Source organism: Scyliorhinus torazame, chromosome 3 (assembly GCF_047496885.1).
Source record: "Scyliorhinus torazame isolate Kashiwa2021f chromosome 3, sScyTor2.1, whole genome shotgun sequence".
In the NCBI taxonomy this organism is placed as follows: domain Eukaryota; kingdom Metazoa; phylum Chordata; class Chondrichthyes; order Carcharhiniformes; family Scyliorhinidae; genus Scyliorhinus; species Scyliorhinus torazame.
This window is the reverse complement of record NC_092709.1, coordinates 25,209,638-25,224,826: the sequence shown is the minus strand read 5'-3', so window position 1 is coordinate 25,224,826 and position 15,189 is coordinate 25,209,638. Positions and strand designations below refer to the sequence as shown.

The 15,189-nt window shown below is 48.4% G+C and overlaps 1 protein-coding gene across 6 annotated transcripts in view; it reads left to right on the top strand.

Moving 5' to 3' along the window:
• The window catches only part of LOC140408348 (PH and SEC7 domain-containing protein 1-like), a 613,055-nt gene that overhangs the window by 241,867 nt on the left and 355,999 nt on the right, over positions 1-15,189 (top strand). For all 6 annotated transcript variants that reach the window (XM_072495423.1, XM_072495424.1, XM_072495425.1 and 3 more), the window contains one exon: positions 11,115-11,226. In XM_072495423.1, the coding sequence (XP_072351524.1) occupies positions 11,115-11,226 (112 nt within the window). The remainder of the gene's footprint in view (positions 1-11,114; positions 11,227-15,189) is intronic.

Sequence of the window (15,189 nt, the reverse complement as noted above, 5' to 3'; positions counted from 1 at the left end):
TACCCTCATGACATCTCCCTAATTTTGTAATTTGCTGTTATCACAGCAAAATGGAGGGTGTGCCACATTGATATGTAGCTATTTGCTCTGAGCATATTGGGGTAATTATGCTTAACATGGTGAGGCTTGTCGTCGATGCTGGTGGGTTTCTGAATCTGAGTGAGCTGAGCTTGGAAGGAGGGGCCATGTGCAGGCGGCTAACAAGGAGTGGAATACGCAGAGGAATGGAGAACTATTGCTGAAATTACCAGCGTTTCCACAAAAAAGCTGTATTGGAAAGTAACTGACGACTAGTTAATCTCTTGTGGCATTTCACGTTGGGAGTCGAGACCGGTGAGGGTGATTTTCAGCCTCCCTCTCCATCTGTGACAAAGTTGATGCGGCCTCAAAATCCAGTGAGAAGCGAAAAACATGATTCACTCTGGCTTGATTAGCTTTTGGAATCTTCTCCCCGCTCTCCAGTGGGGGAGTGCAAATCGCGCGGCTTTAATACATGAGCATGTCATTAGCGGGCACGCTCTCCAGACCCCCAAGTCTGGCCAGGCATGAGGCAGTCGAGGGGATCCCTCCGGGAGCGCAGAGGTACGTATAGACCCAAGCTAGAGAGACATGAAATGAAAAAACGAAAATCGCTTATTGTCACAAGTAGGCTTCAAATGAAGTTACTGTGAAAAGCCCCTAGTCGCCACATTCCGGCGCCTGTTCGGGGAGGCTGTTACGGGAATCGAACCGTGCTGCTGGCCTGCCTTGGTCTGCTTTCAAAGCCAGCGATTTAGCACATGCCCAGGCACTGCCCTGGAACAGGCAGTGCCAACCTGCGCTGGGGGTAGTGCGAGGGCCAGCCCCTAGTAGGGGGGGGTTGGTGGGAGCAGACATTAATGGAGGCCTGATCTGCCAGTGATGGCAGTCGGGCGGGGGTGGAATCAGCCAGTGATAACTCTAATGCCCTGCGTGGATTATTGCTCCTGGGAGGTTCAGTGAACCGGAGGGGAAGTCACCATTCCGAGTTGAAGCAACTGAGTACTTGTAAACTGTTGTGTAGTCTACCAGAGTCGGACCAGTTGTACCTCAGCACTCGCCAATCCCTTCAGGAGAGTAGGGAAGAGTCGGCGGATGGTGTGGTAATACATTAACCTTTGTTTTGTGACACTATAGGCTGAATTTTTCACCCTTCCTGCCGGTGGAATCTTCCAGTCCCGCCGACGGCGACCTACCCCGCCGTGGGTTCCCTGGCGAACATCGCGAAACACCGGAGACATTCGTGGGACCGGAAGATTCCGCTGCCGGCCAATGTCGAGCCACCTCTGCTGTCAGAAAAACGCGCTGCAGGGGGGAGACGGAAAATCCCACCTCAGATTCCTTCTTTCACTTGTTCCTTTGTCTTTTAGAATTCCTCATGCCACAACCCCTGGGAGAAATATGCGACCAACATGATACATATTTCTGTCCCATTTGTTCTTCCGATCTGTGTTACCAACAACAGCATATTTGAGACTAGTTGCTGTGTACGGTTTGTCAAGTGGCCAACTTTGCAAAGGGAAATTTGCAGCACCATGAGGAAAGAGCAGGGGATTGGGACCAATTGGATAGTTCTCTCAGAGAGCCAGCATGGGACTGATGGGATGAATGGCCTACTTCAATGATGTACTATATATGATTCTATGTGCAACCACATAAGGTTATTCTGCAGTAATATTAGTGCCTTAGGCCTTTGAAAATCGCTTTGTAGTAACCTTAATTCCCTGTCATTTACAACGTTAGAACAAACTGGTGATCCCCGCTACCTGAATCCTTGACATGGTGCGAATGTAGTCTCCCACTGTAAGCTGCACTTGGTTGTATTAAGAAGCCCCTGTTCCCTATCCATGTGGTATCACATGGGTGAAGTATTCTGCCAACATTAGAGACCCTGGTTTAACAGTGCAGATGTGCTTCTGGAGACCAGGGGCGGGATTCTTCGAGCTTCCGCACCAAAATCGTGTTCGGTGCGGGGGCGGAGAATGGGCGTTCGCGCGGGAATCGTGGCCGGCACGCGCGGTCTACTCGGCACTGGTAGGGGGCCATTGACAGGCCACCCGCCCCCCCCGGCAATTCACCGAGGGTAACTGGCCGGGTTCCTGCCGGCGTGGTTCTAACCACCCTGGTGCAGGGCGGGGGGGATCCTTCACCGGAGCGGGCCTCATGGACGGCCAGGCAAGCGATCGTGCGGCACCGATCCGCGGGCGCGCCCAATCTCGGGGAGGAGCTACTTCTTCCATCCAGGTTTCGCGGTGCGAGTTCGCCATGTTGCATGGGGGGGCCGCTGCAGGCTGCCACCATGCGCATGTGCAGACTCCCAACCGGAAGTGCAGGGCCCTGTATCCACAGCCAGAGCAGCGAGGAGCACTCCTGGGCCCTGCAAGTCCCCTGCAGGTAGGAGAATCACTCTGGACTTTCTTAAGCAAAGTCCAGAGAGAAACGGCAGCGTTTTGATGCTGGCGTGGGGCCATAGCCCCATTATTGGAGAATCCAGCCCCAGTTTTCCCAACCACTGTATAAAAGTTGATCTCGCAAACATGGGTCAAATACGACAAGGAAGATATATTGGCTGTTAGCCTGGCTTGACTCCTTGCATTTTTCTGGAGGCAACCCAGATATTGAAGTCATAACTCAACATTAATAGATACCCTGAAGAAAATTTCAAACTTGACCATTTACTAAGTTGTTCTCTAGCCTACAGCCTAAAAGCATGAGTGGCTGTTAACAAGAAAGACCTTTTATTCTCATTCTTGGGATATATATAAATCTATATAATATACATATGCACAAATACATACATACACATGTATACACTCACACACACATGTATGTACACATAAACACAGACATACATGTTTACACACAAATACACACAAAGATGTATATACCTATATATATATATATATTATATCTATCTATCTATATATAATATACTCAAGTCAGCATGTGTTGAAAGCATGAGTGGGACTGTGAACAAGAAAGACTTTTTATTCTCATTCTTGGGATATAATATATAATGAAATGAAATGAAAATCACTTATTGTCACAAGTCGGCTTCAAATGAAGTTACTGTGAAAAGCCCCAAGTCGCCACATTCTGGCGCCTGTTCGGGGAGGCTGGTACGGGAATTGAACCCGCACTGCTTGAAAAGCCAGCTATTTAGCCCTGTGCTAAATCAGCACCATACGTACATATACATGTATATACTCAAACACGCATGTATACCTACACACGTGCATATACACACATACACATAAATACAAATATATATACACATGTACACACAAAGACTCATGTAGTAAACCTATATGTATATATATCACATATATCATGTGTATATTTCAAACCAAGACCTCGCCGCCACAAATCCCGTTATGGCCTCTCATGAGATTTAGTGGCCATAACAAGATTTGTGCCCGTGGCGAATCGGCCCTGAGAATTGCGCCCTTTGTGTTTGTAAACCTGTACCTTTGCCATCCAATGGAGTTTGGACGGAATTGCAACACCATATATACGCTTGTGTTGGCCAAACGGTTCCAGGTTTGGTTCCTGCACCCCCCCCCTGGTAGTTGGGAACAATTTGTGTTCAATTTGTGAGCAATTCTGGGCCCCACACCTCAGGAAGGACATACTGGCACTGGAGCGGGTCCAGCGGAGAGTCACACGGATGATCCCAGGAATGGTAGGCCTAACATACGATGAACGTCTGAGGATCCTGGGATTATATTCATTGGAGTTTAGAAGGTTGAGGGGAGATCTAATAGAAACTTACAAGATAATGAATGGCTTAGATAGGGTGGACGTAGGGAAGTTGTTTCCATTAGCAGGGGAGACTAGGGCCCGGGGGCACAGCCTTAGAATAAAAGGGAGTCACTTTAGAACAGAGATGAGGAGAAATTTCTTCAGCCAGAGAGTGGTGGGTTTGTGGAATTCATTGCCACAGAGGGCGGTGGAGGCCGGGACGTTGAGTGTCTTTAAGACAGAAGTTGATAAATTCTTGATTTCTCGAGGAATTAAGGGCCATGGAGAGAGAGCGGGCAAATGGAGTTGAAATTAGCCATGATTGAATGGTGGAGTGGACTCGATGGGCCAAATGGCCTTACTTCCGCTCCTTTGTCTTATGGTCTCAGCTGGGGTAGTTCCAGTTATTGACACAGGGGAACAAAGCCATTTCTTTCTTTTATTCCCGCATTCCTCCAGCAGTTAAAGGATGAATTGAATAAACAAGACACGGTGGGTTTTGCATCTGTGAACAAAACTGTGCTGAGCATTTGTGTTTCTTCTTGTTTTGGGAGGACAGACGGGAGCTTGCCAAATTTCTGCCTTTGCCGTTTGTTACTTGCCAGCTATCTTTCTTGGCTTTCTAAATCTACTTGTATGCTTTAAGTCATTTACCATTTTCTTAGAAGACAGAGACATAAAATCTTATTCAATTTCCAATCACCTGTGCCTGATGTTCATTCTCTGTTACCACGTTAAAGTCATCATTCATACGTTGAGGAAAGGACAAATCTGGAGCCAGTCTTTTCCTTAACACAGGTTTAATTACAAAACCACAGGAATAAACTTCCTTCTTCCCCTCTCCAAGCCCCCTGTAAACCAGCTCTTATATACGTAAGAATAATTTCTTTATCTCTTCTCAATTATTAACAGCTGCCTTCCTTTTGAAATCAAAGCCCACACTTCATTGTAACAGGATTCCAATATGAACAGATTCCCTTCTTAAAGAAAAACAACAAACAATTTTTTAAATTTCTAGACAAGAAAACGATGAAAGAATTTTTTTTCCACATTTTCTCCACTCGCATCACATGTGGTCCTTCTTCCAATAATTTCTCGCTCGATGAAACATGAGACAGAGCCTCTGGCAAGAATACATAAGAAGAAACCAAGCAACAGCAACTTCATAAACATGTGTACAACAGGTTGTCACTTTCCCTGTGACCCAGGTTCCTGTGCTTGCAAACTCTTATTTACATTTAGATTTACAATCAATGCCAGAATTTTTTACTTAATTTATATTGACAGTTGTTTGGATGAGGTGGGGGGGGGGGGGGGGGGGGGTGCAGGGGAGGGGGTTGGGGGAGGGTCCTGTTCCCCCATTGGGTTTTCGAGGGAGGTTCGGATGGTCACCTCCTCGGTTTTCCATGTGTGGGAGGGGTCTGTGTCCCCTCTGGTGAGTGGCCTTCCTCCCTGTCTCTAATCGGCTGTACGCGAGCTCCCTTTCATTTCATACACCCTTGCCCCTTCCCCTCTCCATACCCTCCCTCCTCCTCTTCAAACTCCCCCTCCCTTTACTGTTTGCTCCACCCCACCTAGTTAGTTGTTGGTCGCGAACAGACCCTCAAAGAGGTCTGTGAACTTCTTCCATGTATTGTGGAATCTCTCCTCGGACCCTCTGATTGAGAATTTTATCTTCTTTAGTCTCAGAATTCAGCCAGGTCTGAGATCCACTCCGATTTCTTGGGTGGCGCTGCCGACTTCCACCCTTGGAGAAGTGCCTGGAGATCAGTGAGGCGAAGGCCAGGACGTCCACTCCCGTCCGGATTAAAGCTTTCCTGTCCGCATCTAAGGCATTCAAGTGGACAGGGAGAATAGAGCCAATGGTAGTTCCTTCTAGCGCACCTGACAGCACTGAGGGTATTTCGGATTCCGATCATATACCAGTTGATACTGACCATACGCCCGCCCCGCACCATTTGCCAAGGATCTTTTCCTACTGTTGCTAACTTTTGGTTGGTTCAATTGGCTCTGTTTTATAACCTTTGCTCTCAAGTCGCCAGGTATCTTTATGATACTGCCATGAGGTTCAAGTTCAAGTAATGATCAATAACTCAACACACCAATTAGTAAGATTCAAATCAATACATATTTATTATACACAGTCAATCGCTACTCATGCATGAACTCTACTTTCTAGGCTATTTCTATAACTAACAGGCCTATACTTAGCTTCGGACTGGCCCACCAGGTATGGGGAACAAATGGCCTTTCATTCGGGTTCTGAAACTGCAGGATTCAAAAGCTGGTATAGACTGGTAGCTAGGAGCGCCTATCTCGTAGCGAGCGTTGACTTGAGACGTACTTCTTTGGAGACCGCCGGACAGGTCACTGTCAAGGGTTGCTTCGCGTTGCTGAGTGACCCTGTCAAGAAGGACGATTTGAACTTGGGGGCTTTACTTTATAGCCCCCAGGGGCTTCCCGCCTTTCGGGGCGGACCCTGTACCTGGTTTCAAGTGATTGGACTTTGTTCCAATCGCTTGGTTCGATTTCTCCAATACTGGAGCTGTTCCCTGATCGTTGGGCGGTCTTTAAGTGTCCGTTAACCTCTTTTGTGTTGGCTCCTGCTGGCGCCGAGGAGTCTGGCTTGGCTTTGTTTACCTTAAATGTTTCGATTGTTCCCGGGGATCGCTCTTTACTATGTAGATGGCTGCTACATTGCTATGCAGATGGCTGCTTGTATCGATGCTGTCTGGGTTTTTGCAGAGTCTAATGCACAGTAACTTGCGCCTGCTAGTTTTTGCCTGTGTTGGCTGAATTTCCCTTCAGCCTTTGTGGTTTGCATTTTAAATCGGGAAGTGGCCAACTCAGATGGCTACACTACGTACTGCCCTTGTCAGCTTTGTTTGAAACTTGAAGGTCAGTTGGTCAGCCAGTATCTTACATTTCATCAATTATTACGTAATTTCTCTCTTAAAACATTGCTGAAAAGGCTCTCAGACGCAGTATTTAAGCCGGTAAGATTCATATTCACACACATGTCCCGGAATTTATAATTTGCGAATTCTCCACCATTATCCGTCAACACTTTTGTGCGTATTCCTCATCTGTGCTTTTTTGTGTCATTCTCCACATCTGTGCTTTTTTTCATTGAGGACTTGCTACACAATAAAGGTATCTCACTGGAGACCGCATCAAAACCAATGAAGAGACTTAACCCAGATATCTTGCGTGGGATGGCCACTCTTTTGAAAGATTTTAGCATATTGTCATCTCCAAAACTCAAGCAGGTGGAGTTTTCATACTCTATAACCTTGCGCCAATCTTCCTTGTTAGCAGATTGCAATTCAGCCAATCCACCCCACGCACTGTAGAATTGCAGGCGCCATCCAGCACTGCACAGTTGAATGAAACAGCTGGACTCGAGCTTCCAGTAACCGATACAATTCGTTCAGGCCAGTCACCATCATCATTCTCGGCGTCAGAATTGTCTGTTACGTCCACAAGAACTTTTTTTTCCCCGGAATTTGAATTCCGCCATTAATACCAGAAGTCTGCCTATATGTGAAACCTGTGCACAGTCAAGTAACTTAAATGAAATAACAGATTCCAGGATTTTGCATGGGCAGAATCATCTGGTGATTCTCCGGCCTGCGGCCCGCGAAACTCGACCGGCCCATTCCCGCCGCTTGGGAGAATCGCGGGAGGGCGTCGGACCGGCGTCCCCGGAAATTTTGGCGTCCCCGGCGATTCTCCCAATCGGAGTGGGAGTGGAGAATTGCGCCCAATGGGTCGAATGGCCTCTTTCGGCACTGTAGGTTGTATGATACACCAGTGTAAACCAAAGAACAAAGAAAAGTACAGCACAGGAACAGGCCCTTCAGCCCTCCAAGCCTGTGCCGACCATGCTGACCATCTAAACTAAACCAATTCTTATATACTTAAGAATAATTCCCTACTCTTTTCCACATTAGTATTGCTGCCCTGATTTACATAACAAAATATGTATTTCATTGAAACAGAATTCAAACATTAACACACTACACATTGAGTTGGTGCTTCTGTATTTATCTCTTGTAGCAATGATAAACTGACCTCTGTGCACAGAAATGTCTAAGTCAACCTCTGATGGGCCTTTAGGCGAGATGGAGGCACAAGATTGCGAGACCTTGTACGAGAAAACCTATCATTGTTTCTTGCACAAGAATAGTCACTGCACTTCAACTCAGTCATTGTATGAAGTGTTTCAGGACATTTCTGAGAGATGCAATGAAGCTTTCTTCCCTTTTTTTACTCTTCGTGTAGGTGCGATATATTTCTGGCCTTTGTTTAAATTTTAGTTCATTCTTGGGACATGGATAATGGCTACAAAACAATATTTATTGCTCACCCCTGGTTTCCGTGAACGTATTAAGTCAACTGTCGGAGTCATGCCGGCCAGATTCCCTTCTGTAAACTATTTTGTTTTTTCCGACAGTTCTCATTGCTGTTTATCTGGCAATAGACCACAAATGAGCAGATTTATTGAAGCTACTTTAATTTCTCACCTTGCCATGGTGGGATTTGATCTTGCGCTCTCTCAAGTTGCTAATTTGGCACGATAACCACTAGGCTACTGTGTTCCTGGGAACTGACTATGCAAGTCACAATGTGTATCCTTTCCCAGCCATGCAGATCCAGTGCAGCAGTCACTATCTCAACTGGTACCCCTGAGTATCAGCTGGGAGTGGGAAACATTTCTGGCTTCCCTCTTCCCCTTCCCAGAGACAGCATTCAGTTGTAACATATCTCCTGCCACTTGACCGTGTTCAACTGTTACAGCACAGATTAAGGATTGGACTTGGAAGCTTTTTGAAAGAAGATTCTTTATCCCATCATTTTTGTGCCCGCTCTTTGAAAGATCTGTCTAAATAGACTCACTCCCTTGCTCTTCCCCCTTAGCCCTTCAAATATTACTTGAAGTAACTTTGAAAAGGAAATTAATCTGCTTCCATCGCTCTGTCAGATAGCGCTTTCCAGATGATCATACCTCATTGCGTAAGACAATTTATCCTTATTTCCTTTTGCCCCTAGCTCTCTGGATCTCATGCCAATTACCTTAAACCTTGGTGCTAAGGAAGCCATCATAGATTGAGCCAACTCAGGAGCTAGGTGTTTTTCTCTCTAAGCTGCATGCCATCCTTTCCAGGAATCCGTGCTGAGGTGCGAAGCACAGTTTTTATAGTTATAACCATCTGTCGTGCGCAACTTCACATGGGCTCATTGATATATACCTCTCTGAGAAATAATAAATGTCCCTCTTTGCAGGGTGAAGAACAAATTAAACATTCAAAGACTTAACTCAAAAGCTTCTTGATAGCAACAATGAAGCATTTTGTTGGCCACATGGGAATTCCCATCATGGGCAGCACGGTAGCACAAGTGGATAGCACTGTGGCTTCACAGCGCCAGGCTCCCAAGTTCGATTCCCCACTGGGTCACTGTCCGTGCGGAGTCTGCACCTTCTCCCCTTGTCTGCGTGGGTTTCCTCCGGGTGCTCTGGTTTCCTCCCACAGTCCAAAAACGTGCAGGTTAGGTGGATTGGCCATGATAAATTGCCCTTGGTGTCCAAAAGGTTAAGAGGTGTTATTGGCTATTTGGGTTAATGGGATAGGGTGGAAGTGAGGGCTTAAGTTGGTCGGCGCAGACTCGATGGGCCTAATGGCCTCCTTCTGCACTGTATGTTCTATGAATCTATGAATTTGCAACTCTTAACTTTACAACTATATAAATACATCGACTTTCAAATTGGTAAGTTTTCTACCCTTGCAATATTGCAAATAGCTGAACTCCATGCTATAAATTAACCATTCACAAAAACAATATCATTACACAAAACAACTGGGCGCCACATGTGAGTGACATAAAATCAGATCCAGATGTTGCTGTTGCTCAAAGTTGGAATGTGGGATTGTTTTAAAGCAGCAGGGATTTGAGGAATACTTCCTCTTTTAGAATTGGCCCTTTGAGTACTTAGAGACCTTTTCAGTTGTTCAACCCTTTTCCTCTTCTCATTCCTTCAAAGCACTAACTCAAGTTTGTGTGCAAATGCAGAGCATCCTCTGGTGGTTCCTCAAAGTGAACATTGTTTCGGCCCTTCCAGCATTGATCTTGCTTGACAAATTTCCTCAATTCATAGAATCATAGAATTTACAGTGCAGAAGGAGGCCAATCGGCCCATCGAGTCTGCACCGGCCCTTGGAAAGAGCACCCTATTTAAGCTTAAGCCCATGCCTCCGCCCTATCCCCGTAACCCAGTAACCCCACCTAACCTTTTGGACACTAAAGGGAAATTTAGTATGGCCAATCCACCGAACCTGCACATCTTTGGACAGTGGAAGGAAACCGGAGCACCCGGAGGAAACCCACACAGACACGGGGAGAAAGTGCAAACTCCACACAGTCATCCGAGGCCGGAATTGAACCCGGAACCCTGGAGTTGTGAGGCAGCAGTGCGAACCACTGTGCCACCGTGCCACCCCATTCCCTACCCTACAGATCGCTGACAACAACTGTAGCACTCACTGTCATCCCAATTGAAAGCGGACAAGGTATTTGTAGTTAGGCTGCGGGATTCTCCGTTGGCGGGATCCTCCCATTTCCTGATGGCGCGGAAACCAGCCCCGGATATTTCTCCTCTGTTTCCCTCACCTTCTGAGGTGCAGGTAGCCGTCGGTCAGTTGAGAGAGATTCAAGAGATCCTGTCCGCCACATAAACTCTTGTTCATCTGTCATTCAGCAGAATAAAAATGTCCACTGCTGTATTTCACCTTTCTCAAAAACATTTTGCAATCAATATGCACTCGACAAAAGATTACATTTTTATGTGAGAAAAGATTTAGCGTTGACTCTTGAACAAACTGCCAGATGTTTTCAATATTAGGTCATTTTGAAAGAGGATTTCACTGGGATTTTGTGCCCTTTTCTCATACTTTATTTCCCTATGTTTCTGTTTCTCCCCCCTTTGATAAGTGGAGATAATCCTCAGATTTCCGGAGAAGCAATAGTGGGTGGCGGCTGGGGTTGGGGGGTGGGGGGGGGGGGGGGGGGGGGCGCGCGATTCAACAGAAACATTGAAGGAAAAGCATGTTTAAGCAGTACATCGCTCCTTTGGGATTTGAGGCCTGTGTCTGTTAATAATCAGAAACTAGAATCCGAAGATGTTTGCAGTTTAAAAAAAAACCTTCAAGTGCATGTCTGTGCCTGTGGTGTTAGCAAGTTGATTAAAATTGGTTAGAATTTCAGTGGGCCTGTGTGAAAGTGGCAATTGAGATTTGCGGAGAGTTTTTTATTATTGATGTTTCCAACTCAATTATGTTGCTCCTTTCTCTCCACAGACTGAAACATTTGTTTGGATCAATCGGACATCTCCACATGCGCAGAGTGTCGCAAAGGCTAAATATCAATTCTTATTTGGCACGCCTGCAGAAGACAACTCTTTGGACAGAGGTAAGATTCAAATCAAGAGCTGCTATGTCACAGAAGAAGGCCATTTGGCCAACTGAGTCCATGCTGACTCTCTTGAGAGCAATTCAGTTAGTCCCATTTCTCCACATTATTCCCATAGCCCTGCAAGTTATTTCCTTGACGTGCCTATCCACTTTTCTCTTGAAATTATTAATTGTCTCCTACTCCTATCAGCCCCCTAAGCAGTGAACCTGATAACCAACTCCGGGGGAAAGACCACAGAAGCCTGTGTTTTTTTTTGGGGGGGGTGGCGGAGGGGGTTACTGGCAAGTCCACAAGAGTGGGCACTGCTTGGGATGCTTGGACCCCTTCTCCTCCACAAATAAACGTGCCTCCTCAACCTGTCCGGATCCCATTCTACCTCACCAGGCCAACATGGAACCACTATCCCCACTCTCCCCAGGGTTGCACAGACCCTCCGTCCTCTTCAGGTCTTCCTGGAACCCTCTCTTCCTTAGTCCTGTCCTGCCCACCCACATTAGGCCTGACAGAATCCCGTGGACCTGTAGTGAGGCCATTGCGTGACCAGGGTTACCAGCTGCACATCATGCACGCCTGCGCCTGATACTCAGGCAGCATGCACGACACTTACATCCTCACCCACTCTGATGTTCCCGGCACCCACGAGGCATTCCTTTGGGTGAGGGGTTGGCTATTGGGCGACATGGGTTACCTCTGAGGTCATGGCTAACGATACCCTTATGACGATGCCCATGCAACAGCCAGGAGCGTCATCGAGCTGTGCATCGGCTTGCTCAAATTGTGATTCCGATGCCTGGACCGTTCTGGTGGAGCTGTCCAATGTAGTCCCCAGAGGGTCTCGAGCATCACGTTGACCAGCAGAGGAGTGACATGCTGGAGGAGGAGGAAGAACAGTATGCCTTATCTGACGAGGAGGGTGAGGATGGTGTCCAGGAGGGTGGGCATGGAGCCTGAGCATACACGGCAGGCTGCCCAATGTGTGATCCAGGGCCGCCGCACACAGGACAACTTCATCACCTCCAGATTTACCAACTAGGAAGCTAGGCCCCCGGCAGCTCTTTCCTCCCCCCCCCACCCCACGCACACATACAAAAGCCCCCTTCCCTGGCCTCAGAGTACTGTCTCTGCCGGACCGGACCTTTCCACACCCCACCCTTGCTCCCCCACCCCCTCAACCCCGCCACCTGACTCCCCCAACTACCTACCTGCCTGTCCGACAACGCTCAAAGGAGAGTGCGCGCCAGTGCTGCTGATCCCTGTGGCTGTGTCTGCACATGCACACCATGCTGGCTCAGTATGCACACAGTCTGAGCTCTTTCCTCACTCACTGTGGGTGGAATTTGGGACAAATGGTATTCTGGGATGCAGGACACCAAGCCAAATTCTAGGACTATCCTGGAAATCCGGTTGGTTGCCCTGAGAGTTCCCGGGTGATTCCCATTTGCTGTGTAAAAATACGTTTTTCCTTAAATCCCCTACCTTTCATTTCTGTTGCTCAATGCCAATGGCGGCATGTTTATTTTGGTTATTCTGTAGAAATAATTTTTTTGGCGGATTCTCTGAGAGAAAATCATATGCAGCCCTGGAACCTTGTTGTTCTTGTTGCATTGAAGGCAAATTTATAACAGTATTGTTTGATGCTCGATCAATAACTCCAGAAGCAAGATTGGAGACAATTGAAGGCTTTATTGTACTAGATGTTTCCCCCAGCAGCGCAGGTACAGAATGCAGCTGCTGGGGAGACACAGGCTCTTATAGTCCGCCCTATTGGGCGGAACCAGCAGGCAGGCTCCACCAATGATCTTCCTGTCTCAGGTACCTCCCACACCAATGGTCTTACAGCATCAACCTGGGAACCGTAATACCCCTAATACCGACTACCACATTCACCACCTGTAAAAAAAAGAGTCCGGCGGGGGTGGTGGCTTGCGTTATACAGTGGTTGAGGTTGAGGTTATGGTGGTACCCGGTATACATTAGTACAGTGTTTTACCTGGTCACATGTCGCAACTATTTACAGTATTTATTTACATTCAAAAGGAAGCAATTAGTCGATTGGGGGCCCTGGTCGTCCTCTGCGATCGTCGCAGTTTCGGCGGTGATGCAGGCGCCGGCTCGGGCATCTGTGGCTCCGGGAGCGTGGCTTCGGCTTCCTCAGCAGCTTCATCACCCCTGGATGGGACCGGTGGGAGGGCCGATCCACCTGGGAGAGGGGCGGCTGTGGGGTGCGCCAGTGGAAGGGAGGGTGGGGTTGGTGGTTGGGGATCCAGCGGGTGCCAGGTCCCGTAGGGAGACCGTATCCTGTCGGCCGGCGGGATATGCCACGTAGGCGTATTGAGGGTTAGCGTGAAGGAGGTGGACCCTCTCGACCAATGGGTCCGACTTGTGCGCCCGCATGTGTTTGCGGAGCAGGTTGGGTCCAGGAGCTGCCAGCCAGGTCCCAGAGAAGGACTTCCTAGGGAAAACAAGGAGACGTTTGTGAGGTGTTTGGTTGGTCATGGTACACAGCAGTGATCGGATGGAGTGGAGAGCATCCGGAAGGACCTCCTGCCAGCGGGAGACTGGGAGATTCCTGGACCGTAGGGCCAGTAAGACGGTCTTCCAGACCGTTCCGTTCTCCCTCATTACCTGTCCGTTTCCCCGGGGGTTGTAACTGGTCGTCCTGCTCGAGGCGATGCCCTTGCTGAGCAGGAATTGACGCAGTTCGTCGCTCATAAAGGAGAACCCCCTATTGCTGTGTATGTAGGTGGGGAAACCGAACAGCGTAAAGATACTGTGGAGGGCTTGTATGACTGTGGCTGCGGTCATGTCTGGGCAGGGATGGCGAATGGGAACTGGGAGTACTCGTCAATCACATTCAGGAAGTACGTGTTACGGTCGGTGGAGGGGTGGGTCCCTTTGAAGTCCATACTGAGGCATTCAAAGGGATGGGAAGCCTTTATCAGGTACGCTTTCTCTGGCCTGTAGAAGTGCGGCTTGCACTCCGCGCAGATTTGGCAGTTCCTGGTGGCTGTCCTGACCTCCTCGATGGAGTAGGGCAGGTTGCGGGTCTTGATGAAATGGAAGAATCGAGTGACCCCAGGGTGGCAGAGGTCCTCGTGGAGGGCCCGGAGTCAGTCCACTTGTGCGTTGGCACATGTGCCGCAGGATAGGGCATCACTGGCTCGTTTAGCTTCACGGGACGATACAAGATCTCATAGTTGGAGGTGGAGAGTTCAATCCTCCATCGTAAGATCTTATCGTTCTTTATCTTGCCCCGCTGTGCATTATCGAACATGAAAGCAACCGACCGTTGGTCAGTGAGGAGAGTGAATCTTCTGCCGGCCAGGTAATGCCTCCAATGTCTCACAGCTTCTGGGCCTCCTTTTCAATGGAGGAATGGCGGATTTCTGAAGCATGGAGGGTGCGTGAGAAGAAGGCCACGGGCCGGCCCGCTTGGTTGAGGGTAGCCGCCAGAGCTAGTCGGACGCGTCGCTCTCGACTTGGAAGGGAAGGGATTCATCGATTGCGTGCATCGTGGCCTGTGCAATGTCTGCTTTGATGCGGCTGAAGGCCTGGGGGGCCTCTGCCGACAGGGAAAAAACGTGGATTGAATTAGTGGGCGGGCCTTGTCCGCATAGTTGGGGACCCACTGGGCATAATATGAAAAAAATCCCAGGCAGCGTTTCAGGGCCTTGGAGCAGTGGGGGAGGGGAAACTCCATGAGGGGGCACATGCGTTTGGGATCTGGGCCTATAACTCCATCATGCACCACGTAGCCGAGGATGGCTAGATGGTCGGTGCTGAACATGCATTTGTCCTTGTTGTAGGTTAGATTAAGGATTTTCGAAGGTTGGTGTCGGGTCCTGCTGGTCATGGCCGCAGATGGTGACTTTATCGAGGTACGGAAACGTGGCCTGCAAACCGTACCGGTCAACCATTCGGTCCATCTCCCAATGGAAGAGCGAGACTCCATTTGTGACA